The following is a 27231-nucleotide window of genomic DNA, read 5'->3' on the forward strand; positions in this document are numbered from 1 at the left end:
TAAGATTAGAGAAACAGGAATACGATAAGCAGAATGTATCAATCAATGCTGGCTGTGATACTATACTCCAGGTATGAAACATGTTACCACTGGAGGAAAATGAGTGATGAAATGAGCTCTCTGTGTATTATTTTTTACAACTGCATTTGACTCTACATTATCTCGAAATAGAACGCTAATTTAAAAACTGAAAAATCCTATAAAAGGGCAAAAATATGAAGACATTTTGCTTTATTGTGGCCATGCACTTTTACGGAAAGAAGAGGTTTACTCATTCACTGAATCTTACCTCAACTTGTGTTAACTCCGTCCTCTTTGAATATTCCTCCTAAAATTTATCAAGGCTGAATATTATCTTATACTATATCTCACAAGCCCACAAAAAGAGTGCATGCTATATGAGTCCATTCCTATAAAGTTCAAAAAAGTACAAAAAAAGTGAAAAATGAATCTACAGTGTCAGAAACCGTAAGTTCTATTTGGGAACTGGGGCAAACCATCTGGGATGGGACAAAAGCAGGACTTCTGGGGGTACTGATTATGTACTATTTCTTGATCTGAGTTCTGATTATAAGCCATTGTTTTCAACTTATAAAAATTCCAAAAACTTGTGATTTGTACACTTTTCCCTGGGTATGTATACCTCAATAAAAACTTTTCACACACACACACACACACACACACACACACACACACACACACACACGATTCCATAAAGCCCAAAGTATTTCTGCAGGCAGATCTACCCTATCAGAGCAGAGGAGTGTATGACCTTTCAGCTAAGGGAAACGCTGTACAATCTTACGTTTAAAGGAAAAAATGAAAACAAAATAAAATTGTGATGCTAGATGATCAAGTCCGCAAGAAAATTTAAACTTCTGATAACAATACCTCTTAGAATATGCTGTCTAGTTTAACTGCCTCGTGCACTTAACAAACCAAGCCTGTTTCCAAAAATACGTCAAAGAATATAGGAAAAGGTAGAAAGCAGACTAAAAACCAAACATTTAAGGGTGAAAATTCAAAGCAGCCATTAAACCACCAACACAGTCCTCTTCCCTGATTCCTGAGCAACTTTACTTGCCAGTCACCGGTATGAAGCAATCTGCTCTCATCCAAAAGGAGTCACAACCCAGTACGACTCAGTTACCCAGAAGACTACAGCGGAAAAGAGGAGCCTCAGGCTTCACCGGGCAAGTTAAAGCAAGCCCTGTAGAACCTAAATACATAACTCAGCTATTTAATCAAATAACTGTTAAAGGACTAAATACTAAATTGTAAAATGCCTTCTTAGCAATAGCTACCTGTTCTCTCAAGACCCTATATCCCAGACAATTACTTTCCTTTTATGAGGTATGGAATGAGCCTCACCTTTGAGCCATTGTCAGTATCTTCCCCCACCTCCCATCTTCACCTACTTACAATATCCTGTCCTATCTTTCATGTTCCAGATCTACTACTTCTGCCTATTAGAAAATCCTAGAAAGATAACATATTTAATCGAATACCAGCTTTTTTGAAAATGCCTTTCTGTATGTAACAAAGCTACCATTCAGCTTCCCCCTACCAAAGACTGATCAAATTACTTTGAGCCACAACTCACACAACCAGCAAAAGTTCACCTTGAAAATGCAAAGTTGCTGCTCCAAAGTGATAAATTTCCTCCAATAAAGGAACCAATGTTTACAAAACACTTTTAAGTGACAAATTAATCTTCTCAGCGTATCAATGCGGACAAACACATCTGCATTACAGCCAAGTCCATCACAGCAAGCTTTCTTTTAAAAAAGCTAATCTCTGGGAAAACAATAATCCTCACAGTACAAACAGCTGGCGAAACATCAAGCCAAACTCATTTACAGTTAAAAAAAAAAAAGACAAAAATGTACTGATGACCAAGTTAAAATGCCTATCAAAGTATCTTCAGATCTGCAAACTGTTTAGAATTCCAAGAAACGGGACTCCCCCTTCCTTTGGTTTACAGAAACAGAAAAATCTGACACCTGCTCTCCCCCACTTGCTTAAGAGCAACATTCTGTAAAATAGACTGCATTCACACATCCAACTCCACTAACAACTAAAAAGTTGCAAGGCCGTAGATAATGACAAGTGAAAAAAAGGAAAAAATACCAACAGCCCTGACAACATACTCGAAGCCAAGTGCTCAGGTGCACGCACGTGAACGCCGCACCGGACCCGCTTTCCAGGCTCCCTAAGAGTTCGCTTGATACAAAGTTGTAGAAGACAGGATCCCTACCCTACTCTCGCCCGGCAAACTTATCTTGGCTTCAGCAGAACTATGTCGAAATGCAAGGCTTGGGAAATTCCTCCTCTCAGCTCTCGACTAAACCTAAGCACAGTACACAAGTTGCTGTCCCTTCACTCCCAATCCTTAGAAAGCATTTCCTGCTTGAAAAATCTTTCTCCCGTAAGCCTCACACAAACTTTTTCCGTTCTTTCGGCCTTACTCCAGGAAGCCTTAAGCCCGCCCATCACCTCCCGCCCCCTGCCCACACTCACACCCACTAGGGAACCTCAACACTCGGCAGACACCGCTCCACACGGGCACGCAAAACACATGTGCCTGCAAACCCAGCCCCTTTCCACACCCCCCGGAAACGACACCCCCTTTCTCACACACCGCACGCCACAGCCCATCCCCCTTCCTCCCAGCCCCCACTCGCAGCACCCCCGTCAACCCACCCACGTTCCGGGGAACCCAGCCTCCCCTCACTCCCCGGCTCGCCGAAGGCGGTGGGGAAGGGAAGCAGGAAGAAGGAAGGAGGGCTCAGGCCCGGCCTAGGCCTTTCAGACCAACTAGGGAAGGTGAAGGGGGGTGGGGGTTGGGGGGGGGGACCCGCGGGCAAAGCTCGTCGCAAGGCCTCATCCGGGCCCCCTCCGGCCCCAGGCCTTGCCTCCGCCGCCGCGCCGAGGCCCGGGCCGCCCTCCCAGCCCGGACCACACTCACTTGCCAGCCGCGGTCCATCGAGGACGCCGCCGCTGCTGCCTCCTCCGCCGGCTGCGGCTCCGGCCCCCGGGCCTCCCAGGTCCGGCTTCTTGGGCCCCGAGGGCGGCCCGGCTCCCCCGCCCGGGACTGCTCCGGGCGGAAAGGCGGCCACCGGCGCGCCCGCCAGAGCCAGGGGGACGCTGTTGCTATGGAGGCCGAGGCCCGGGGCAGCTCCGGCGGCTGGGTCCTCATGCAGGAACTGACACTCCTCCCCGTAGAAGCAAGTCTTATCCTTAGCGTAGTAGCGGCAGTACTTCAGCTTGACTCCCGCCGCCGCCCCGCCGGGGACACCCCCGACCCCCGGCGGGGCCACCACCGCCACTGCCGCCGCCAGCGAGGAGGAGGAAGGGGAGGCGGCGGCCGAGGGGGGCGGGAGGCCGCCGCCACTGTTCATGGCAACGCCGCAGCCTCGTCTTCCGCTGCCGCCCGAGGAGCCGCCGCCGCCGCCGCCACCATAGACCGGGGAGGGAAGGAAGACGCTGCCGGTGCCGGATAAAAGCCTGGGCGGGTGGGTCTGTCCCGCTGCGGGAGCCGGAGCCGCCCGGGGAGAGGGGGGGGAGGGGAGAGGGGAGGGAGGAGGGGGTAGGAAGGAGGGGAGGGGAGGGGGAGAGTTGGGATTCTCTCTCACTCACTCTCTCGTTCTCTTTTCTTAAAGGGGCCGCGCGGGACGACGGGGTGGGCGCGCGGGCCCAGACGGGGCCTTCGAGGGAGCGGGCTTGGGAAGGGGGAGCGGCGGCGGCGAACGGGCTGGGAGGGTGGAGGGGCCAGTTTATTTTTAAATTCTGCCTCCACTCGCTCTCTCGCGCTCTGGTTCCTCCGAGTTGTTTATTCCATTTTCCTCTTCCTGAGAGGGCCGTCGCCGCTGCGCATGCGCGCCGAGGCGCGAAGGTTTGTGGGTAGCGGGAGCGCGAGGGGAAGCCCCGCCAGGCGTCCGGCCCCCGGGGCATCCGCGAGCCAGCCGGCGGTTAGGACGCGCGGTTCGCGGTGGCCTTCCCTGAGGCCGATCCGGGTGGTGAAGTTCTCACGAGACGAATACCTTCCTACTTTGTATATCCTCTAACTTCCAAAACCAGGCGTCGTTTTTTTAATCGAAAAGACAAAATTAGCAGCCTGTAAACGGTCAATTTGAGGGTCCGCACCTGGAGACGGAGGCAAAGCCCTTGCTCTGTTTGAAGGATAGTTTCGTCTGTTTGCCACACTTCCTCTCCCTCCTCTCCCTCTTTTTTCTCCACCTTCCTCTGTTTCCTTCTCCTTGAAGGCGATGAGAGCTGCAGGACTGATTGCCTTAACTGCTGGGCCTTCTATCAGAAAACTGAGCCAAAAATGGTGGATTTGGACAAACCCCCTGCTCAGTGCAGCACCTGTTTTCTCTATTTATATTACTGAAAGGCTTCAGTAAAATATTATGAAAAATAAGATGCCACCTGGGGACAACACTGCCTAGGCAGCGCCAGGTTTCATTTATAAATGTGCTAAATTGCTTTTCTCCCATCAGCCCAGTCTTGATTTGAAATTCATTTTTAAAAGATAGTTTTTCTTTCCGCGATCTCTGATGTTTTGCTGTGTATTAAAAAAAAAAAAAGTTTTAAGGAATTTTAAAGCATTGCTATGAAGGGAAAAGTAATTTTAACATTTTAGTTTTTCCTCCTGTCTAAAAGATTGTGCCAAAAGGCAATATCGCAGTTGTGCAGGGGGAATATTTGCTGGCAGTATTAAAGGAATTGTGGCAAATAGAAGAAATCGCAGAAGAACGGATATAAGCAAGTGTACCACACTGCAAAAAGGGGAAAAAGTGGATTCCATACATCACAAACTGGTAAGCCTGGTGATGTTGCTTAACTAAATTCAAAAACAACATTGTGTTGCGACTTTTGTTTAAAAACACTTTCGTCTATTTATTCAGCAAATATTTATTGATGCCCATTATGCGTAGCAGGAACTGCCAAGAGCTGGAGAAACAAAACTAAACGAGATGCAGTCTTGTCTGAGTTCGAATGGATTCTTTTCCCTCTGGTTGGGGAAGCGTAAAGTACCCAGGCGATTATAAACCTGTGTCTTCAGTGTTAATCTTACCACATTGGCTATAAGAGGATGTTAAAGATGTTAGACTTTCTGGAGAAAGTTGATAATTCTAATAGCAGGCGTTGAGAACATCTGCTTTGAATGCAGACGGAGTGAGTTTGTAAGCCAGTGCTGAGGTTTAAGAGCTGTGTTACTCTGGGTAAGTGACTTCATTTCTCTGTGCCTTATTAGCAAAATGATGATAATAGTATCTACTTCATAAAGTATAAGCTACTGTATGTAAAGTGTCCCACGCTTACTAAGAATTCATTAGATTTTAGCTATTGCTGTTAGCAATATTGCGGCCAGTAGTAATCGACGTAGAAGGGTGCGGAAAAGAGCTTCACAGGCAAAGCAGGCAGCTTGTGCAAAAGGCCTTGTGAAAGAGAGCTTTCATTGTTAGGACAGTGGAGAATTGAACAGGAACCATACCGCACAAGTCTCCGTGTGACATGTTAAAGGATTTCACTTTTTCTTGAGGGCAAGAGAAAGCTGTGACAGGGTTTTAAAAAGTCACGTAATGACATGGTCAGATTTCCCTTTAGAGAAAAACATTTTGATTCTCATAAGAACCCTATGAGAAAAGTAAAGAAGATGGGTTATCACCATTTTGTGGATGAACAAACTGAGTAAGGTGTGGATTTACACAAAGTTACCAGCTTGTAAATCTCAAAGCTACGATTTCAATTCAGGACTTCTAGGTCCAACTCTTAATCTTAGCTCAGGTCTTGATCAGGTCATGAGGGTAAGCCTGGCGTTGGGGTTCACGCTGGGCTTGAAGACTACTTAAAAAAATGTTTTTATTTTTTTAATTCAAGACTTCTAATTACAAAACATGTGCTCTTTCCATCACACATTTGCCATTCCTAAATGAGCATATATATTTACTGATTGCTTGGAAAGCATAGCTGTGTCTGGTGAGACAACCTAGGTTCATTAAATCCATGCCAAATTAAGCATATCACTGTAATAAACCTTTATTGAGAATCTATGTATCAAGTTCTGTGCTAGGCTATGATAAACAAAAATATGTAAAATACAGCCTGTGTCCTCAAGAGTTACTGAGAATCCCGAGGGGAAATGCCAACGATAAATCATCCCTCACTACCACATTTGACAGAGTTTCCTATTAAATCATTGCGAACAAGATGGAGAAAAGTAGACTAAGATACTTTAGTTAGGTGACTTGAGTATCTTTGATTAGTCATAATTGAAATGTTGCTAAAGCTGTCATTGGAGTGCTTTAAACAATATCCGAAGAGTATTGGTAAATTCGTACATGGTCTTTACCATCTTCCTTTGGACTCTGTCCTGAACGTTTCTTCAAAAAAGGTTATCTACTGCCTAGCATATTTAGCAGATCAGCAATGTGTTGCAAAAACAGTGGGGATAGATAATGCGGTAAATAGCAAATTGGGATTTGTAGAAAATGGACCAGTGCTAACAAATTGAAACCTGCATTAAATTTGGAGGGAAACAGCAAACAGGCACTTTGATACATCGACAATACAACCTCTCTGCGTGCCTCCTCAAAGCAAATAGGCAGTATTTTTTCAAAACCCTTCAAAATGTACACTACCTTATAACTGTTATTCCACTTGGCAAATAAGTCCTAAGAAAATAAATGTAAGTAAGGAGTTTTATGCTGTAACGTAATCATTGCAATATTACATACAAAGCTAAGAAAGAAAGAGCTGCTAGCAATGTAAATTCTAAAACCAAGGAGAATAAATAGTGGACTCTTCACTTGGAATATTATGCAGCCATTAAAAAGACAGCCAGGGAAAGGTACAACGGTGCTTACAGTACAATGTAAATATTTAACGTGAAAGAAGATTGCATGTGTTGTATTATAATGATATAAACAATAAAAAAACTAATAGAAATAAAGATGCAAAGAACTGCCTCAAAACATTAACAGTGGTTTTACCTAAGGTGGTAGAATGACCACCTCTGTTTCCTCTAGTTCCCAAATTTGTATCATGATCATATGTCCATAATAGAAAAATAAGCATTAACATTTATTATAATTTACTCTTCGCCTTTTAATTCTGAGGGTGAGTACATGGATGTTTATTCAGTTGTTCTGTGTATTTTTAGTTTCATTTTGTTTTCAAATAAATTTGTGAAGGCAAGCCGGACACTCACTTGTTGTCCATTTCTTCAAATTTTCACTCGTCCAGTGTTTCCCAAAGTGTATTTCACGGCACATTGGTTCAGCAGTATGTTAACTGGCTTTACACAGAGGAAAGGGTCTAGTGTTGAGACGGTTCCCATGGGAAATGCCGAGTTGAACAACTTTGTTCTTTGTTTCAGCCTTGAGTATGTTGACATGTTGTAATTCTCTAAAAGCAGGACTTAATTAGCAGAATTTACCGAATTATTTCTTAACCACTTTTTGCAGAACACTTTTTTGTCTACTCCTCTTGCAGAGTCAGTGTTCCTCAAACACACTTTGAGAAACACTGTCCCAGGCACCTGCCTTCTCATTTCCCCCGTAAAACTTGCTCTTTTCACATGTGTCTGCATTCTGCAGTCCCCATGCCAACCTTCTACCTTGCTTTCTACTTCATGCAGCCATGAAAACAAAGCACTGCCTACGTCCTTAGAACAGGAGCCCCTTCTCCCATCTAGGACAGATGCTTTCATTCCTGCCCTGAACTCCCCTAATATTTCCTCAGGGGTCTAGCGTTCTCCATCCAGCATCTCCTCGGACTCTCCTCCTAGTATGTGATTATGTAAAGTTTCACACCGAAATAATGCTTAAGGCATCCATTCCTTTCTGTTGTGAACCTTTTGTAATCAGAACCAAAAGCATTTTTGTTTTTTAAAATCCCCGAAAGGAAACACCGCTGCTAAGAGGGCGTTATAACTAATAACAGCCACATCGGAGGGCAATTTGGCAAAATTTTCAAATATCCATACCCAAGACCCAACAATGCCACTCTTGGTATCTCCCCTAGAAAGACCCTTTTGTGCTCAAGGAGGCATACGTCACAATGTTGGTTTGAGGCATTGTTGTTAATAGTGAAATTGGAAATTACCTAAATGTTCGTAAATACAGAGATGGGATCTTTAAGTGCCATTATTCTCCAGGAGCCGTTGTTGAATGAAAAAGTCACAATGCAGATAAATACGGAATATAACACCTTTTATGTAAAATAAAATACATTTCCTACGACAACATATATAAATGTGCACAGAAAGGACTGGAAGGATACACATTACATTGCTAACAGGATGGGGATTAGGAGCAGTAATGAAAGGGGACTTTAGCTTCATATGTAATGGGCCAGATTTTACAAGAAGAATGGATGCCGGCTTCTGTAATTAAAATTTGACTTTATTTTTTTTTTTTCAACGTTTATTTATTTTTGGGACAGAGAGAGACAGAGCATGAATGGGGGAGGGTCAGAGAGAGAGGGAGACACATAATCGGAAACAGGCTCCAGGCTTTGAGCTGTTAGCACAGAGCCCAATGCTAGGCTTGAACTCAAACTGAGATCATGACCTGAGCTGAAGTCAGATGCTTAACCAGCTGAGCCACCCAGGCGCCCCCCCCCCCCCCCGCTTTTAAATTTTTTAATGTTTATTTTCCTTATTTTCTTTAGATTTTTAAAAAAAAATTTTTTTTTCAACGTTTATTTATTTTTGGGACAGAGAGAGAGACAGAGCATGAACAGGGGAGGGGCAGAGAGAGAGGGAGACACAGAATCGGAAACAGGCTCCAGGCTCTGAGCCATCAGCCCAGAGCCTGACGCGGGGCTCGAACTCACGGACCGCGAGATCGTGACCTGGCTGAAGTCGGACGCTTAACCGACTGCGCCACCCAGGCGCGCCAAAATTTGACTTTAAAGAAAGACAACCGTCACCTTCTTTTGTCCTAACTTCTCTTCAGGGGCAATTTACTTGGACAACCCTTTCCACCACCAGTCCCTTCGTCTCCATTCATCCTTAATTGAGAATAATCGAGAATGAGGGACGTTACCCTTGCTACGTTAAAGTCTTTTTTTACCGGGGCCACTGCTGATATTCATTAGCAAATTTATTGGATACTCTGTAATATTCAACAACAATAACAATTTTGCTGCGCTCCTGGCTCGGCTCCCAGTCACCCTTTCCTCTCATTTTTTCCTTCCTCCTTTTTAGCGTTGCCTCTGCCTCCGCCATTCAGCGCTGCCCGCATGGTAGGTCTTGCAGAAATACCGTGAAATGCATTTCAAGTGATCAATTTATTAAAATTTAATACAGTGCACGGGAGATCCTCTGAGGCTCAAGCTTGTGTTGTGAACACAAAACGCCATGGTAATGAGACACAAAAGTACACTGGATTTGGAATTTAAATAACTGGTTTGAAACCTGGTTGTTACTACGTTCTACCCATGTGGCTCTTAGCAAGTCTCTTAACCTCTTAGCTTCAGTTTCTTAATTTTTAAAATGGAAATAATACCTACTTCATGGAGCTGTCCTGAGGATTGAATGATCTCTCTGCCACTGAGTAAACAAAGTTTTCATTTACAAAATAATTTTAACCACCTTTCTGTGTAGAAGGCATTCTACTTCTAATAACTTTATATCTTATTACCTTTGATGTTCCTTCTTTTAGCACCTCTCATACATCCCTCTACTTATGTGATGATGACACTGGCTGGCAATTACTGTAATGATGTCTCAAATTCCACAGTGTTTCACTGCTTACAGAAGCAGCCAGGCATGGTTTCCATTTCTCTTCCCGACTCTCCTGTGAAACAGTGAAAATGAGGATATTATTTTAATATTGGGAACCTGAGACTTTGAAAAGATCTCGAAGGTTCTGTGACTTGCCCAAAATTAGCTTAGGGTCTTTAAAATGCCATGTTCTAGGATTTTTCTCCTAAACTATGATCAGCTCAGTAGAGTTTTGTCCTCTCATTCTGGATCTTCTTACTGTTGCCTTTAGCCCACCTTGGGATTAAATATATTCCCTCCTTATCCTTCACTAAAATGCCTCAAGTTCATGTTTCATTCGTTCGGATACTCTGTTAAGGTAGCCCTTGAGCAAGTCTGGGGTTTTGAAACCCATAATTGCATACTGATAGGGAGAGTAACTTCCAAGATTATTTACGTGTGTTTTCATGGTTGTGTTTACAAATGCAGCAACATTCCCATTTGTGGATGGAAGAACTGTGAGGAGTGATGAAATAATGTTTTTCTTCTTCACCTGGTAATCTAAATGAGCATTGGTTTCCAGGTAGTCACCTTGGTGAAAACAAGACTTATTCTAACTTATACCACATTTTTGAGATGTACTTACGCACCCTAATCACATTGCTAGAATATCATGGTAGCAAATCTTCATTTTTTAAGAGAAGACTGGGTACAATTTATCACAGCCAGTCGTCATAAATGGCAAAAATTACTGAACAGGACCATCTCATTTGTGATTCAAAATAATGATGTGAATATAAGTAAAACCAATGTTCTTGTGTGGCTTAAAAGCTGACGCTGAAAATAATGTCCTAAGAACAATGGAACATCATTAAAGGGTAAGTGTAAAATGTTCCCATGTAACTATAGTAAGTATTCCACAAGGAAAGTGTTTGTTTGATTTTATAGGCTAATGTGTTCGCTTTTTTAAAATTATTCTAGGGTCTTATTTTTCTCTCAGATCTCTTCAAAAACATTTTGTAGGCGACTTCCTACTTCTAGAGGAGGGCTCTCTCTATAGGAAGGGTTCATTCTTGAGTATCCTTTACTAAAAATAAACCTTCAGACAACTCTAAGTAATTTTCATGCTATGAAGATTACCTCCACAACTGCAAATAATCCATAAATCATATTTACTTTGGGATAGAATGTGAGAATTATATTTTGTCTGGGTGGCCTCGAGCAATGTTTCCCCAGCAACAGTTTGCTAAGAGCTAAAGTTGATGTTAATTTGTGTTAAGTACCAGTAATTGGGAAAACTTAACATTTTCTAAGTAGGGATTGTGTCAGTGGTCGCAGCCTCAGTTTAAAACATTCTCCAAGACAACCAGCCTGAAAACTACGTGTGGATAAGTTAGGGCTATTTTTGAGTCCCAGAAATGAATTTTACTGCCTTCATATATATTTCTTCTACATTTGTAAAATCGAATGTCGTCTTACACTCTTAAGTTCTGCTCTGTAATTCTATGCTAGGTTGTTAGCAACTTTCTATTGTTAACCTTGTTTGGACAACTTTTTGGTGGGTTAACAACAAAAGTCTTCCGATTTGTGGCAGTTACAAATCACTGATATGTTGGAAGATTTTTTAGTGTATCTGTGACAAGGTAGCCTTCATCAATGTCATCATACTCGTACATTTGTGTATAGTGTGCAGGTGTTAAGTCTTGGTAGTAGGAAAAAGCAGTTTGCCACCATTCTTGACAAGTTTTCAAAGGACTTGAAGACTCTCCTTCTTATATTCCTTCTAATATTCTTATATACTCTCCTTCTTATAACACGTTAACATTAGTGTACCTTGGAAATAACCATGATTGTGGAAGTATGTCATTTTTATCATCCCCCACAGCTACCACCAGCCTTACAGAAGTGGCTGCAATTTAGCAAAGCCCTCTGCCACCATTTCCTGTTGATTCGGCACCCCCACTCCAGAAAGTCACTTGGATGTTTCTATGTGTGACATGCCCGTTATTATAATTTTAAATCTGACAGCTCTATGTTAATTTGTTTTACTATTTCAAAGGTTAGATATTTGTTTCAGTGCAGATTTTCTAGTTTATACTCTGATGTAAGGCTTTATATCAGGAGACTTGCTAAAAGTATATATATTAAAACAAGATTCTTAATGGGATATGCCATTAGTAAATTTAAAAGGAAGCTCCTGGAAGCAAGAAACTTTGTCTTTTGCACAAGTGTGTTCAAACCCTTCACATAACCTAGTATAGAGCAAGGGTCTAGGTACTACAGTTTATTTAGGATTTTTGATGTTTGCCTAAGTGAAAACAAAAAGCAAGAATGAGAGTACTGATTTCGGGAAAAGAAAATTAAGGCCCAAATACTAAGTGTGAAAAAGAGGAATGTTATGCACAGATAAAAGGTAAATACAAAATAATAATAATAAACTTTTATGCACCAAATAATACTATTGAATGCCAAAATGCAAAAACACTTAGCAATACAAAAGTTGGTTTGAATCACATGCACACACACAATTATAATGGTAGAGTTTAATAAACCTCTTTCGGAATTTAACATAAATAGACAAAAAAGCAAGGACACACTAATGTATTAATAATACATAATCAACTGACTTATGTTTTAGCCGAATAGAGAACTTTATACCCTTACCAAAATACATATTCTTTTCATGTAACCGTGAAAGATTTACAAAAATTAAACATACCCTTGGCCATAATATAAACCACACTGCATTTCAAAAGATAGGGATTTGGGGGTGCCTGTGTGGCCCAGTCGGTTAAGTGTCTGACTCTTGATCTTAGGTCATGATCTCACAGTTTGTGGGATCGAACCTGGTGTCGCTCCCTGTGCTAACAGTGTAGAGCCTGCTTGAGATTCTCTCTCTCCCCCTCTCTGTCTCTCCCCTGCTCACTCACTCTCTCAAACATTTTTTAAAAAGGGATTTTACTGACTACATTTTCTGATTATAATCCAGTATAACTAGAAATCAATGCTAAAAAAGGATCATAAAGCCCACCTACTTGGAAAGTAAGAAATGTTTTTCTAAATATTTCCAGGGCCATAGAAAATAAAACTGAAATTATAACACCCAAAAGTCAATGAAAAGGAGTACATACTGCATCTTAAAGCCTAGGATACACTGCTATACTAAGAAGAAATGTATACATAGCCTAAGGTACTTTCATTATTAAAAAAGAATGAATAGTAACAAACTTACACAAGGACAAAATGAACTGAGGAAGAAAAGGGAGTGTGTAATAAAGGAAAGACTGAAACTAATGAAATAGAGAACATCAAAAGGTTTAAACAGATACACTCCTGGCAAGTCTGATGATGGCAAGAAGAAAAATATACATATTATCTTCAAAACACTTATAGAAAATAACTACCAATCTACAATACAGTGTCCAAGGAAAATATTTTTTTAATGTTTAATGTTTATTTTTAATTTTTTTAATGTTTATTTTTGAGAGAGAGAGAGACAGAGCATGAGCAAGGGAGGGGCAGAGAGGAAGACACAAAATCCAAAGCAGGCTCCAGGCTCTGAGCTGTCAGTGCAGAGCCCAACGCCAAGCTGGAACCCACAGACCACGAAATCGTGACCTGAGCCAAAGTCGGACGCTTAACTGACTGAGCCACCCAGGAACCCCTTAATGTTTAGTTTTGAGAGAGAGAGAGAGAGAGAGACATACACACAGCACAAGCAGGGGAGGGGCAGAGAGAAAATCCAAAGCAGGTTCCATGCTGTGAGGGCAAAGCCCCACGTGGGGCTCGAGCCCATGAACCATGAGATCATGACCTAAGCCGAAATCGGACACTTGACTGAATCACCCAGGCGCCCCAGAAATATTCTCTAAAAATGAAGATGAAATCGTTTTCAGACAAAAGTCAGAAAATTAGTCCCTAGCAGACCCGCACTAAAGGATTTCAAATAGAAGAAATGAAGAGCGATAGGGTGAAATATATGAGTAAAACCAAATGAATATGGACCATATAAAACAATACCAGTGCCCTGTGAGGTTTTAAATAGATGTGGAATGAAAAGACATGAAAACAACACATAAATCATAGGGGATGTAAGTGAAGGACCTTGAATTCCTTGCATTTTCAAAGAACAGTAGTAATTTACCTTCAACTTTAGTGAGAGATGTATATTGTAACCTCTAGGATACTACTAAAAGTAAGAATATATAACAATACAAGAGGAAATGGAATAATCATGTATTTGACCCAAAAGAAATAAAGACAGAAAAATTGACACAGAATAAGCAGAACAAATGGAAAACAACTTTAAATATATTAAATGTAAACCTTCAAGCTCCAATTAAAAGACAAAGGCTTTCAGCCTTTCCAAGCTACTTGTATAAGGGTCCGTACGACATTGTTCCGGGTTCCTGTGGTAACTTAAAGGGAATCTTTCACAATCTTTCCGGATCTTTGGGTGCTCCCCGATGAAAGAGGAGGATGTCTTCATAAGGCAGCAGGAACCCGCTTAGGTGGCACCAGCCTTGACCTCCAAATGGATTAGCACACCTACAAAAGGAAGAGTGATGGTGTCTACATCACAAATAAGAAGAGAACCTGGGGGAAGTTTCTGCTTGCAGCCTGAGCCACTGTTGATGTCAATGTCACATCCGCCAGGAATACTGGCCACCAGGCTCCGCTGAAGTTGGCCGCCACCATGGGATCTGCTCCTATTCCTGGCCGCTTCACTCCTGGAACCCTTATTGACCAGATCCAGCCTCGAAGGAGCCAAGATATGTGGTAGTTACCAATCCCAGCCTCTCACACAGGCGCCTTCTGTTGCCCTGCCTACCATTGCCCTCTGTAACACAGACTCTCCTCTGTGCTATGCGGACATTGCCATCCCGTGCAACAACAGACCTAGTGGGTGGTAGAGCCTGAGGTCTACTTCTAGAGACATCCTGAAGAGATTGAGAAGGAGGAGCAGGCTGCTCCTGAAAAGGCCAGGACCAAGGAAGACTCTCAGGGCAAATGGACTGTTCCAGCTCCCTGGTTTACTGCTACTCAATCCAAGGTCACAGACTAGTCAGACGGTGCAGGTGCCCTCTGCGCCTGTCCGGTGGTTCCCTCCTGCAGCCTGGCACGTTCAGCCTGCCACTGAAGACTGGTCTGCAACTCCCACTGCTCAGGCCACTGGAAGGAGGAACGATAGTCTGTTCTTCCACAGACTCTTAAACAGAAAACGGAAATAAGGTTGATGGAAAATAAAAAGACCAAGGCTTTTGGGTTGGATTAAGAAGAAAACTATCGGGGTGCCTGGGTGGCTCAGTCAGTTCAGCATCCAACTCTTGATTTCGGCTCAGGTCATGATCTCAGGGTCATGAGATCAAGCCCCATGTCAGGCTTGGTGCTGAGCTCCATGCTGGGGATGAAGCCTGCTTAAGATTCCCTCTCTCTCCCTCTTCCTCTACTGCTCGTGTGCACGTGCCTTCTCTCTTTCTGTCTCTCTCTCAAAAGAAGAGGAAGAAGAAGAAAACTATATTTCAGGGTTCAATCAAAGAAGCACAATCAGTATGAGTGTAAAGAATAAGGGCTTGGTTGTAGAAATTAGACCTTACACAATTGGGGGACATTTGATACAATTTAATGCCCATGATATTTTTAAAAATCCATAGCAACTAGGAATGGAAAGGAGCATATTTAATCTATAATAGGTATCCTTTAAAAAAAAAAAAACCTATAGCAAACAGCATATTGGTGAACTGTTAAAAAATTTTCCCTCTGAAATCACGACTTGGATGGATGCTCACGACCACCATGTACACACCAACATGGTCCCAGAGGTCCTAAGTGACACAAAAACGGAGGAAGGAGAATTAAGGACTGGAAAGGAAGAAGTAAAACTAAAGATCCTTAGAAAACATGCTTCTGGATTATTGCTGGATACAGGGTCACCATAGACAATTCATTTGTATTTCTCTATCAGCAAAAATTAGAAAACTGAAAAATTTTTAAATGATACCATTTATACAATCATACCTAGAAGTAATTCTAATGAACTGTACACAAGACCTTTACATATAAAACTTTTAAAAGGTAAGATATGAGTTATTATTATTTCATGACTTCATAATACAACGTATTCATATTTCATTTTTTTTTTTTTTTAATTTTTTTTTTTCAACGTTTATTTATTTTTGCGACAGAGAGAGACAGAGCATGAACGGGGGAGGGGCAGAGAGAGAGGGAGACACAGAATCGGAAACAGGCTCCAGGCTCTGAGCCATCAGCCCAGCGCCTGACGCGGGGCTCGAACTCGCGGACGGCAAGATCGTGACCTGGCTGAAGTCGGACGCTTAACCGACTGCGCCACCCAGGCGCCCCTTCATATTTCATTATTAAGGAGACCTAAATAAATAGATATAGCAAGGTCACAGACTGGAAATAGTATAAGGATGTCAGTCCTCCCCCAACTGATAAATACGTTTGGTGCGATTTTAATCAAACCCAAGTAGGGTTTGTGTATGAGTATGACTATATACTACAGACCAGTGAAGAAAGTTTTTTCAATAAATGATGCTGGTTCAATTAAATACAGATGGATGTCTTTAATAGATGATAGGTTTAAATTTGAAAGTAAAATAAGGCTTCTTAAAAATAGCATGGTAGAGGGGGCGCCTGGGTGGCTCGGTCGGTTAAGCGTCCGACTGCGGCTCAGGTCACGATCTCACGGTCCGTGAGTTCGAGCCCCGCGTCGGGCTCTGTGCTGACAGCTCAGAGCCTGGAGCCTGTTTCCGATTCTGTGTCTCCCTCTCTCTCTCTGTCCCTCCCCCGCTCATGCTCTGTCTCTCTCTCACTCTCTCAAGAATAAATCAACTTTAAAAATTAAAGAAAAAAGAGTACCTTATATATGATTCCACTTATATAAGTTTATAAAAGTTTTGAGGGCACCTGGGTGGCTCAGTTGGTTAAGCGTCGGACTTCAACCCAGGTCATGATCTTTTAGTTTGTGAGTTCGAGGCCCACATCAGCCTGCACTGACAGTGCAGAGCCTGATTAGGATTCTCTTTTTCCCTCTCCCTCTGCCCCTTCCCCACTTGCACACACTCTCTCTCAAAATAAATAAACTTAAAACAAAATTTTTTTAAAGTTTATAAAAGTTTGAAAACAGGCACCTGGGTGGCTCAGTCGGTTACACATCCAACTTTGGATTTCAGCCCAGTTCATGGGTTCAGACCTCTCATTGGGTTCTGTGCTTGGAATTCTCCCTCTCTCTGACCCCCCACCTTTCTCTTTCTCTCTTAAATAAACTGGGGTGCCTGGGTGGCTTAGTCAGTTGAGTGACTTCAGCTCAGGTTATGATCTCGAGGTTTGTGAGTTTGAGCCCCTGCCATCAGGCTGTCTTCTGTCAGCACAGAGGCCATTTCAGATCCTCTGTCCCCCTCTGTCTCTGCACCTCCCAGCTCGTGATCACTTGCTCTCTCTCTTTCTCTCAAAAATAAACATTAAAAGAATAATAATAAATAAATAAACATTTTCTAAACGTTTGAAAACAGGCATAACTAATCTGTAGTGTTAAAAGTCAGTATGGTGACTATATTTAGGGAGGAGAGAGAAAGGCATTTGGGAGGGGACATGTAGAGGACTCCTGGGACAATAGTGATGTTTTATTTTTTGACTTGGGTAGTGGTTATATGGGTTCCCTATGTGATAATCCATTGGTCAGTACACTTCTGGATCATTCGTTTTTCTCTATGTTCTACTACCTTTTAAAGTATTGTTAGTAAATAACATAACAGACACCATTAGGAATTTGAAAGGTGCTGTGACAGTAGATATGGAAGAGATTCATAGATTTTTATGTGTGATAAAACACGCAGCATAAAATTTGCCATCTTAATCACTTGTAAGTGTTCAGTAGAGTGTTAAGTAAATTCACTTTGATGCAAAACAGAGCTCCAGAACTTTTCATCTTGCAGAACTGCCTAAATTCTAAACAATTCCCGTTTTCTCCCGCCCGTAGCCCTTGGTAACCTCCACTCCACTTTCTGTTTCTATAAATGTGACTGTTTTAGATACCGCATACAGGTGGAATCCTACAACATCTGTCTTTTTTTTGCCTGGCCTCTATCACTTAGCATAGTGCCCTCAAGGTTCATCCAGAATTTATTTTCTTATCTTTCTAAGACATAGGATACTCCGTTGTATGTATGTACCACATTTTGTGTTTCCATCCATCCCTTGAGGAATAGTGATGAATGTCTCTGGCTATTGTGACTGGTACTGCTGTGAACATAGGTGTGCAAATCCCTCTCCAAAACAAACCCTGCTTTTCTTTTGGATGTATACCCAGAAGCGAGGTTGCTGTATCCTACGTCACTACTATTTTTAATTTTGTGAGCAACTGCCACACTGCTTTCTAGGGCAGATGCACCATTGCACAATCCTACCAAGTGCTGGAACTAAACTGGGACCAAAAGGGTTCCCATTTGTCTGCATCCTCACTGACGCGCTTTTTTGTGTGAAATAGTAATCACCCTGAAAGGTGTGAGATGATATCTTATTGTGGTTTTGAGCTTAAAAGTATGTTTTCCTAAATTTAAACATTTTTTTTTAATATATATTTATTTTTGAGAGGGTGGGGGGGGTGGGGAGGGTCAGAGAGAGAAGAAGACCGAGAATCCCAAGCAGGCTCTGCATCATCAGTGAGGAGCCCAATGTGGGGCTCGATCTCACAAACCGTGAAATCATGACCTGAGCCGAAACCAGGAGTCAGACACTTAACCAACTGAGCCACCCAGGTGCCCTCTAAATTTAAACATCTGTATTGAGTTATAATTCACATATCACACAATTCACCCATTGTGGGTGTACAATTCAGTGGTTTTTAGTATATTCACAGTTTTCGTGCTTCATCACCACAATTTTAGAGATTTCCATCACCTCAAAGTGAAACCACATGCCCTTTAGTGTTCATTCCCCTGTGTCCACCCCAGCCTTTAACAAACACTTTTGTACTTTCTTCCACTGCAGATTTTCTGCGGATTTCCCTTTTTTGGAAATTCCGATGGTATTTCTAAAGGAATGTTGTTTGCAATGCTATGACAGTGAAATTCAAGATCTAGAGGAAATGGATGCTTTCTCGGCAAAGTGTAAATTTTCAAATGGACCCAAGAAGAGGTTGAAAACCCAGAAGATCAGTAGAACTAAAACATGAATTTGAAATGTAACTTTTAAAATACATGCCAAATCCAAATAGCTTTGCATCTGAATTTTACGTATACTTCCAAAAACAGGAAATTCTCAAGGACTATTCTTGAGGCTAGAAAAAGAGAATGTTTTCACTCTTTGAAACGAAGATAAACTTACTACCCAAACCTTGTTTTGTTTTTGTTGTTGTTGTTCTTCCAATTAAGTAGGCACCACGCCCAGTGTGGGGCTTAAACTCATGATCCTGAGATCAACAGTCACGTGCTCTACCAACTGAGCCAGCCAGGTGCCCCATACGACCCAAACCTTGTAAAGATATTGCCAAAATAAATAAATCCATTGGCTAATTTCACTAAGGAATATGAACATAAATAGGCTAAATAAAATATTTGCAAACTGAATCAGTAACAATTTAAAATAATTTGAAATATAAGCAAGTTGAATGTAAAAGAATAATAAATCAGGGCGCCTGGGTGGCTCAGCTGTGCTGCAAGGATAAGACAGATAAGGGATTTTAAAGACTTGGTTTAAGCAAACAAAAATATCCGCTATCTCATTAATAATTTTGTATATTCCATGTTGGAATGATAATGTTTTAAATGTATTGGGCGAAATAAAATATAATATTAAAATAGTTTCCACCTGTTTTCTTTTTACTTTTGTAAAACATGGCTAGTAGAAAATTTTAAATTTTGTGTGTTGGCTTGCATTATATTTCTGTTGGACAGTACTGCTGTGTGTCAAATACCAATATACATTAAGGAAAAAGTCTAAGGTGGCTGAATATTAGATAATTATATAAAAATAAATAACTTTTATGCCTTAACCAATTAGAAATGGAACTAGAGAAGATATCTGTAGGGGCGCCTGGCTGGCTCAGTTGGTAGAACACGTTACTCTTAATCTCAGGGTCGCAATTTGGAACCCCAGGTTGGGTGTAGAGATTACTTAAAAAAATAATAATTTTTTTTTTAATTTTTGTTTTTACGTTTATTTATTTTTGAGACAGAGAGAGACAGAGCACGAACGGGGGATGGTCAGAGAGAGAGGGAGACACAGAATCTGAAACAGGCTCCAGGCTCTGAGCCGTCAGCACAGAGCCCGACGCGGGGCTCGAACTCACGGACCGCGAGATCGTGACCTGAGCCGAAGTCGGACGCTTAACTGACTGAGCCACCCAGGCACCCCAAAAAGAATAATTTTTAAAAAAGAGGGGCGCCTGGGTGGCGCAGTCGGTTGAGCGTCCGACTTCAGCCAGGTCACGATCTCGCGGTCCGTGAGTTTGAGCCCCGCATCGGGCCCTGGGCTGATGGCTCAGAGACTGGAGCCTGTTTCTGATTCTGTGTCTCCCTCTCTCTCTGCCCCTCGCCCGTTCATGCTCTGTCTCTCTCTGTCCCAAAAATAAATAAACGTTGAAAAAAAAAATTAAAAAAAAAAAAAAGAAAAGATATCTCTACATATAGTAGTGAGAAAACTCTACATCCCGCAAAATTATATACATAAATCAAAATGCCTACAAGAGGATGGGGTGTTGGGTTTTTTTAGCTCGGTTGTTTGTAATACTTATTTTTGTGTGGTACCTGAAGCAAATAATTTAATAGCCCTAAGAATAAATAAATATGGAAACGAGGGAAGACCTGCTTCATCAGATAGTAAAACTTTGTTATAAAGCTCCTGTAATTACAAGAGTACAGTACTGGGATAGGAACACATGACTAAATAGTAGAAGAAAAAGAGATCCAAGTTTCATGAAACATAATCTGTGGCAAAGGTATTGTTTTAGTTCTGTGAGAAAAGGAATTTTTAAAAATAAATGTTGCTGTGATATATTTCTATTTTAGAAAACAAAACAGGATATGAAAACAGTGGAAGGATCCAGTATATAAAAATAAAGTCCAAATGGGATATAAAAAATAAACAAGAGGGGCGCCTGGGTGGCTCAGTTGGTTGGGCATCCAACTTCGGCCCAGGTCGTGATCTCACGTCCGTGAGTTCGAGCCCCGCGTCGTGCTCTGTGTTGACAGCTCAGAGCCTGGAGCCTGTTTCGGATTCTGTGTCTCCCTCTCTCTCTGACCCTCCCGCATTCATGCTCTGTCTCAAAAATAAATAAACGTTAAGAAAAAAAAAAAAATTTTTTTAATAAAAAATAAACAAGAAAGTTTAGGAGAATGTGTATATAATAATTGTGTCCAAACCTTAAACAATTGCTGGAACCCAGTAAGCAAAAGAGAGAAATGAGATCCAGAAAATGAAACTCAATTGAAATAAAGAGAGAAAGAAATTCTAACATTGAATAGTGAGGGGAAGATAGCATGACAGCATGGTGGGCATACCTTCTGGATTTTGAACTGTTTTTTTTTTTGTTTTTTTCTTAATAAAAAGCTTTAAATAGTATGAATGGATAACTTTGATTAAAAAAATTAACACTAAGATTAAAAAAGAGGGGTGTGTGTGTGTGTGTGTGTGTGTGTGTGTGTGTACACGATGATAATAAAATTTGGAAGTATTTATGATGATTTTGTACTGCTAGCCCATCAAATTCACCAAGAATTCGCTCAAATGTTACTGCCCCCGTTTTCAAAAGAAAATGAAGCTAAGAAAGATTAAGTAAATCAGCTAAGATCATACCGCTAAGTAAAGACAGCCATATTTCAACCTTGGTCTAGACCATCTAAAGTTAAGAGCTATTTTTTCGGGGCGCCTGGGTGGCGCAGTCGGTTAAGCGTCCGACTTCAGCCAGGTCACGATCTCGCGGTCCGCGAGTTCGAGCCCCGCGTCGGGCTCTGGGCTGATGGCTCAGAGCCTGGAGCCTGTCTCCCTCTCTCTCTCTGCCCCTCCCCCGTTCATGCTCTGTCTCTCTCTCTGTCCCAAAAATAAATAAATGTTGAAAAAAAAAATTAAAAAAAAAAAAAAAAAAAAAGAGCTATTTTTTCAATACTTCCGGTAGAATGAATGTTGTTACTCCTTTTCCCCGAATGTACCCCTCCCACCTAGTTCTACTTTCCCTTCTCTGTACTCTCCCCACTATCCCCTGGACAGGTATATAATTAGGTAATTTTTGTTTAGGCCAAATAGTCACAGTGTATTAAGGAAAGTGGAGCCTATCACATAAATGTGTAATCCCTCACTTAAGTTATTTACATGCTAAAAAGCCAAATTAGAATTAGATCAGAGTTTTCAAAGGAAAAGGATCACCAAAGTAGAGACATAGTCGTGGTAACTGCTATTAGAGGAATAGTTACTTGTAGGTTATTTCCCCTTGGATTTGAATTAATCAGATGTGTAAGGTGAGTTTCTTAGAAGCTGTCAATTTTGATAGTCACATACAAGACATTTGGCTGCATTTGTAGGCTCAGATATTTTCTTAAAAGCTAAGGCATGCAGGGGCGCCTGGGTGGCGCAGTCGGTTAAGCGTCCGACTTCAGCCAGGTCACGATCTCGCGGTCCGTGAGTTCGAGCCCCGCGTCGGGCTCTGGGCTGATGGCTCAGAGCCTGGAGCCTGTTTCCGATTCTGTGTCTCCCTCTCTCTCTGCCCCTCCCCCGTTCATGCTCTGTCTCTCTCTGTCCCAAAAAAATAAATAAACGTTAAAAAAAAAAAAAAAATTAAAAAAAAAAAAAAGCTAAGGCATGCAGCTAGAACTGTTGTCTCACTACATAACTGTAATAGGATTATATACACTTAGTAATTATACTAAGGCGAAAAGCAAATACTTATTGTGATTATATAATTCGGTACCATTAATGAAAGGCAACTGTTAAAAATGAAGGTTTGTAAAAAACAAATAAATAATAAAATTAAAAAAATAATAAAATAAAATAAAAATCAAGGTTTGTAGGAGAAAAGCCTATACTCAAGAGCAAAAATGGGGCGCCTGGGTGGCTGAGTTGGTCACGTGTCCAACTTCAGCTCGGGTCATGATCTCCTGGTTCCTGAGTTCAAGTCCCGCGTCAGGCTCCATGCTGAGTGCTCAGAGCCCAGAGCCTGCTTCGGATTCTGTGTCTCTGTCTCTCTCTGCCCCTCTCCTGCTCTCACTCTCTCTCTCTCTCTCTCTCTCAAAAATAAACATTAAACATTTTTTTAGAAAGAGAAAAATGGTTCTCAGTCCACATATATAAAGAAGGCGGCGGCGAGAGGAAGAGGAAAGAGAAGACGGGAGAAAGGAAGGGAGGGAAGGAGAAAGAAAAAAAGAGTGGGGCGGGGCTTTGGGGGAGGGGGGTGAGAGAGAAAGGAAGGAATACTAGCCAATGGTTCCCCCCGGAGCAGCAACTCAAACCATCACCTTGAGATTAACCCCCCCAATGCTAACTTACAGGAGGGTGTGAGAAGTGTTCGGCCTGCAAGGAGAGGGGATAAATAAATATCCAGGTGAGAGCAGTTGTTGATAGCTCTGTATTTGAAGGTTTAATAACTAGAGGTCAATCTACTCTGATGAAGCTGGAGGTGCATGTGGCCCTGTAAAGGCCTTGGGAGGGGCCCTAGCAACGTGTTCTCACGGGCATATCTGTTTGTAAGATTTTCGAAAGTAATGTATTTTAACCGTAGCTAGTTAAAACTCATTTCCTTCCGCTCAGACTTCCCCTTGTGTTGTGTTATGTTTGGGATATAGTTACTTAGCTTGGGTTTAATGGAATAGTCATGGGATTCATAGTCACTCCTATGTATAGGTAAGTCATGGAGAGTCATCCAGATTATAGGAATGGCTTCCAAGAGCACTCCTCCCTCTCAATGCCTACCCACCGTGAGCCATAACACAAAGGTCTAGGACTAAAGCCAAGCCTGTAGCCTACTCTGTAGAAAATTCTTCCAGTCAACTCTTCCAACTGGGAACATACGAAATTGTAAGCTGGAGGCTTTGGCCCTCGTCAACACCTTACTTCAAATGGAAGTCCTCGCCTGTCAAGAACGTGTTCGGCGATGCAATGCGTACAAGTATAAACGAACCATTCGTTAAAAAAAAAAAAAAAAAAATGGGAATGGCACAACATAGAATTTGTCAGAACCCCTGTGTTTGTGGGGCAAAGCCTGTAGCGGCATTACAAACTGCAACTGCATCTTTGTGTGAAGTTGTATTTTATGCTTCCATGATTGGATTGAGTCTTGGCATATCTAACACCTCTTGTCCTGACAAATTCTGGCGGTTCTGGACAAGACGGCATGCCGAGCTGGCACCAAGGCAGTGAAATGGCCCTGAAATCTTGCCACTTACATGTAAAAGAAATTTGATTAGGATTTTCCCAGGTTTGACAACCGTTCTGAAAATTGTCGTTGCGGAACCAATCATGAATGGTGTTGCAGAAGTTTTCAACTATTAATAACAAAAGAATTTTGATTGGCCATCATTATAAAGACTCAATTACCTTTCTGTTCTCTCTAGAGAATATGATTTCTAAAAACAATGATATAAAAGAGGCAACAAAACATTAGGCAGCCAGAAAAGGTAGGAAAAAGTGATTTACAGATATGTCAGCCAGGTAATAATTATTTAACAAATTAAAATAGCTTAAATGTAGAAATAAAATTATTTATCTCAATTTAGTGACATCTCTGGTATTTGTCAGCTTCTAAAAATCTGTAATTCCCAGGACGCTTGGGTGGCTCAGTGAGTTAAGCATCTGACTCTTGATTTCAGCTCAGGTCATGATCTCACGGTCGAGAAACTGAACCCCACGCCAGGCTCCGAGCTGAGCGTGAAGCCTGCTTGGGATTCTCTCCCTCTCTCTCTGCCCTCACCTGCTCGTGCTCTCTCTCTCACAATAAATAATAAATAAACATTAAAAGAAAAATAACGGGGCACCTGAGTGGCTCAGTCATTTAAGCATCCAACTTCAGCTCAGGTCATGATCTCGAGATGTGTGGGTTCAGGTCCTGCTTTGGATCCTCTGTCTTCCTCTCTCTCTGCCCTTCCCCCGCCCTCTCCCCAAAATAAATATTTTTTTAAATGTTAAAGTACATTTAAAAAAGAAAGAAATGGGCAGAAGACACGAACGGACATTTCTCCAAAGAAAACATACAGATGGCCACGGGACACATGAAAAGATACTCGACATCACTCATCATCAGGGAAATCCAAATCAAAACCACAAAAGATACCACCTCACATCTGCCAGAATGGCTCAAATTAAAAACACAAGGAGCAAGTGTTGGAGAGGATGTTGAGAAAAAGGAGCCACTGTCGGTGGGAATGCAAACTGGTGCAGCCACTGCGGAAAACGGTATGGAGGTTCTTCAGGAAAACTAAAAACAGAATGACCATACGACCCAGTAATATCACTACTGGGCATTTACCCAAAGAAAATGAAAACACTAATTTGAAAAGATATATGCGTCCTGTAGTCATTGCACTTATTATCGACAATAGCCAAGATATGGAAGCGGCCCAGGGTCCATATGCATAGACGAATGGATAAGGAATAGGGGGCATGTATATATATTACGCAGCCATAAAAAGGAATAAAATCTTGCCGTCTGTGACAGCATAGATGGTCTAGAAAGTATAATGCTGAGTGAAATAAGTTAGAGAAAGACACACACCGTATTATTTCGAATGTATGTGAAATTTGAGAAGCAAAACAAAGAAAAAAAAGACAAAAACAAAACCAGACTTAAACATAGAGAATAAAGTGGTTACCAGGCAGGAGGTGGGGAGGGATAGGTAAAGTAGGTAAAAGAGATTAAGAGTACAATTACCGTGATGAGCACGGAGCAGTGTATAGAATTGTTGAATCGCCATATTGTACCCCTGCAACTAATATCACATCATACGTTAATTATCCTGGAATTTTAAAAACACGTAAAAATTTGTAATAGTTCTATCTTTTCCAATTCTAAATAAATATTTACTTTTGTGCCTAATTGTATGTTTATAATGTTGCACATTCTTTTTTATTTTTTTTTTAATTTTTAAAAATGTTTATTTTTGAGAGAGAAACAGAGAGAGAGAGAGAGACAGAGTGTGAGTAGGGGGAGGGGCAGAGAGAGAGGGAGACACAGAATCCGAAGCAGGCTCCGGGCTCCCAGCTGTCGGCACAGGGCCTGATGTGGGGCTCAAACTCACAAACCATGAGATCATGATCTGAACCAAAGTCAGATGCTTAACAGACTGAGCCACCCAGGCGCCCCTGCTGCATTCTTTTTTTGAAAAAAGAAGGTTCTCTAGGGACGCCTGGGTGGCTCACTCAGTTAGGTATCTGACTTCGGCTCAGGTCATGAACTCTGGGTTCACAGGTTCGAGCCCCGCATCAGGCTCTGTGCTGACAGCTCAGAGCCTGGAGCCTGCTTCAGATTCTGCATCTCCCTCTCTCTCTGCTCCTCCCCCGTCTCAGGCTCTGTCTCTCTCTCTCAAAATAAATAAGCATTAAAAAAAAAGGTTCCCCAAATTATATATGATTCAAATCCCCCCTCTCCCTGCCAAACCTGGATCCTCCCTTTGGCTCTGACGGCAAGGGAAAAATACCCCAGGACCTAGGGTGTAGGGTTTATTTAGAAAGTGGATACAGGTATACATAGCAAAATAAACGAGTAAGTGAAATAATGAACCAACGGAAAGAGAAGCCTGCTCATGGCTACAGCCCCAAATTTAGAAGCCTAGTTTCTTTTCGAGTACACAAATACACTTGGGCATCATGTGTTCTGGGCCCTCTCTGCTCCTCCTCCTGTACAATATTCCTCGGTGATCCCACCCAGCCAACTCATGGCTTAAATACCATTTGTAGACTGGCGACTCTCAAATTTATGTCTCCAACCCAGACTTCTCATCTGACTTCCAGACTTGTTTGTGGATGCTTACCTGACATTATCACTTGAATTTTCACAAACATTTCAACTGTACCATGTCTAAAACTGCAATCTCAAGGTTTTTACCAAACTTCTCTGCCAGTCTTTCCCATCTTGGGAAAGGGAATCTTTAAAGGCCCAGTTACTTGGGGCGCCTGGGTGGCTTAGTCGCTTAAGCGTCCGACTTTAGCTCAGGTCATGATCTCGCCATTCATGGTTTCAAGCCCCATGTCGGGCTCTGTGGTGACAGCTCAGAGCCTGGAGTCTACTTCGGATTCCGTGTGTGTGTGTCTCTCTCTGCCCCTCCCCTGCTCACATTCTTGTCTCTCTCTCTCTCTCTCCCTCTTTCTCTCAAAAATAAACATTAAAAAAATAAAAAATAAATTAAAAAAAAAAGACCCAGTTTCTTAAGCCAAAAACCCGAAGGTCATCCTGAGCACCCTACCTCCCAAACTCCCTTTACCCTACCTTCAAAATAGATTCACCATCTTCTCTTCCCCTCCACTCCCATGGCCCTTGTTCATATGATCATCATTTTTCTCCTACATGATTA

The 27231-nt window shown here is 41.9% G+C and overlaps 1 protein-coding gene and 2 long non-coding RNA genes across 9 annotated transcripts in view; 1 reads left to right on the forward strand and 2 right to left on the reverse strand.

The window, feature by feature from the left end:
* PAN3 (poly(A) specific ribonuclease subunit PAN3) overlaps nucleotides 1-3686 on the reverse strand; it is a 134843-nt gene extending 131157 nt beyond the window's left edge. For all 5 annotated transcript variants that reach the window (XM_086714601.1, XM_086714590.1, XM_086714582.1 and 2 more), the window contains exon 1: nucleotides 2969-3686. In XM_086714601.1, coding sequence (XP_086570727.1) covers nucleotides 2969-3401 — 433 coding nt within the window. In that variant the 5' untranslated portion in view covers nucleotides 3402-3686. The remainder of the gene's footprint in view (nucleotides 1-2968) is intronic.
* A 163-nt stretch (nucleotides 3687-3849) lies between these two features.
* Nucleotides 3850-19541, forward strand: LOC147584865 (uncharacterized). The gene is made up of 2 exons (XR_015253933.1): nucleotides 3850-4823; nucleotides 18728-19541. It is a non-coding gene; the product is annotated as an uncharacterized LOC147584865 (long non-coding RNA).
* Nucleotides 9558-27231, reverse strand: part of LOC147584866 (uncharacterized) — a 42730-nt gene continuing 25056 nt past the window's right edge. For 2 of the 3 annotated variants that reach the window (XR_015253926.1, XR_015253923.1), the window contains one exon: nucleotides 9558-9809. This is a non-coding gene — a long non-coding RNA (uncharacterized LOC147584866). Of the gene's footprint in view, nucleotides 9810-14008; nucleotides 14264-27231 lie in introns of those variants that run through there. The other variant, XR_015253930.1, reaches the window with a different exon arrangement.

Source organism: Puma concolor, chromosome A1 (assembly GCF_028749965.1).
Source record: "Puma concolor isolate L17-30 chromosome A1, mPumCon1.1.hap2, whole genome shotgun sequence".
Classification (NCBI taxonomy): Eukaryota; Metazoa; Chordata; class Mammalia; order Carnivora; family Felidae; genus Puma; species Puma concolor.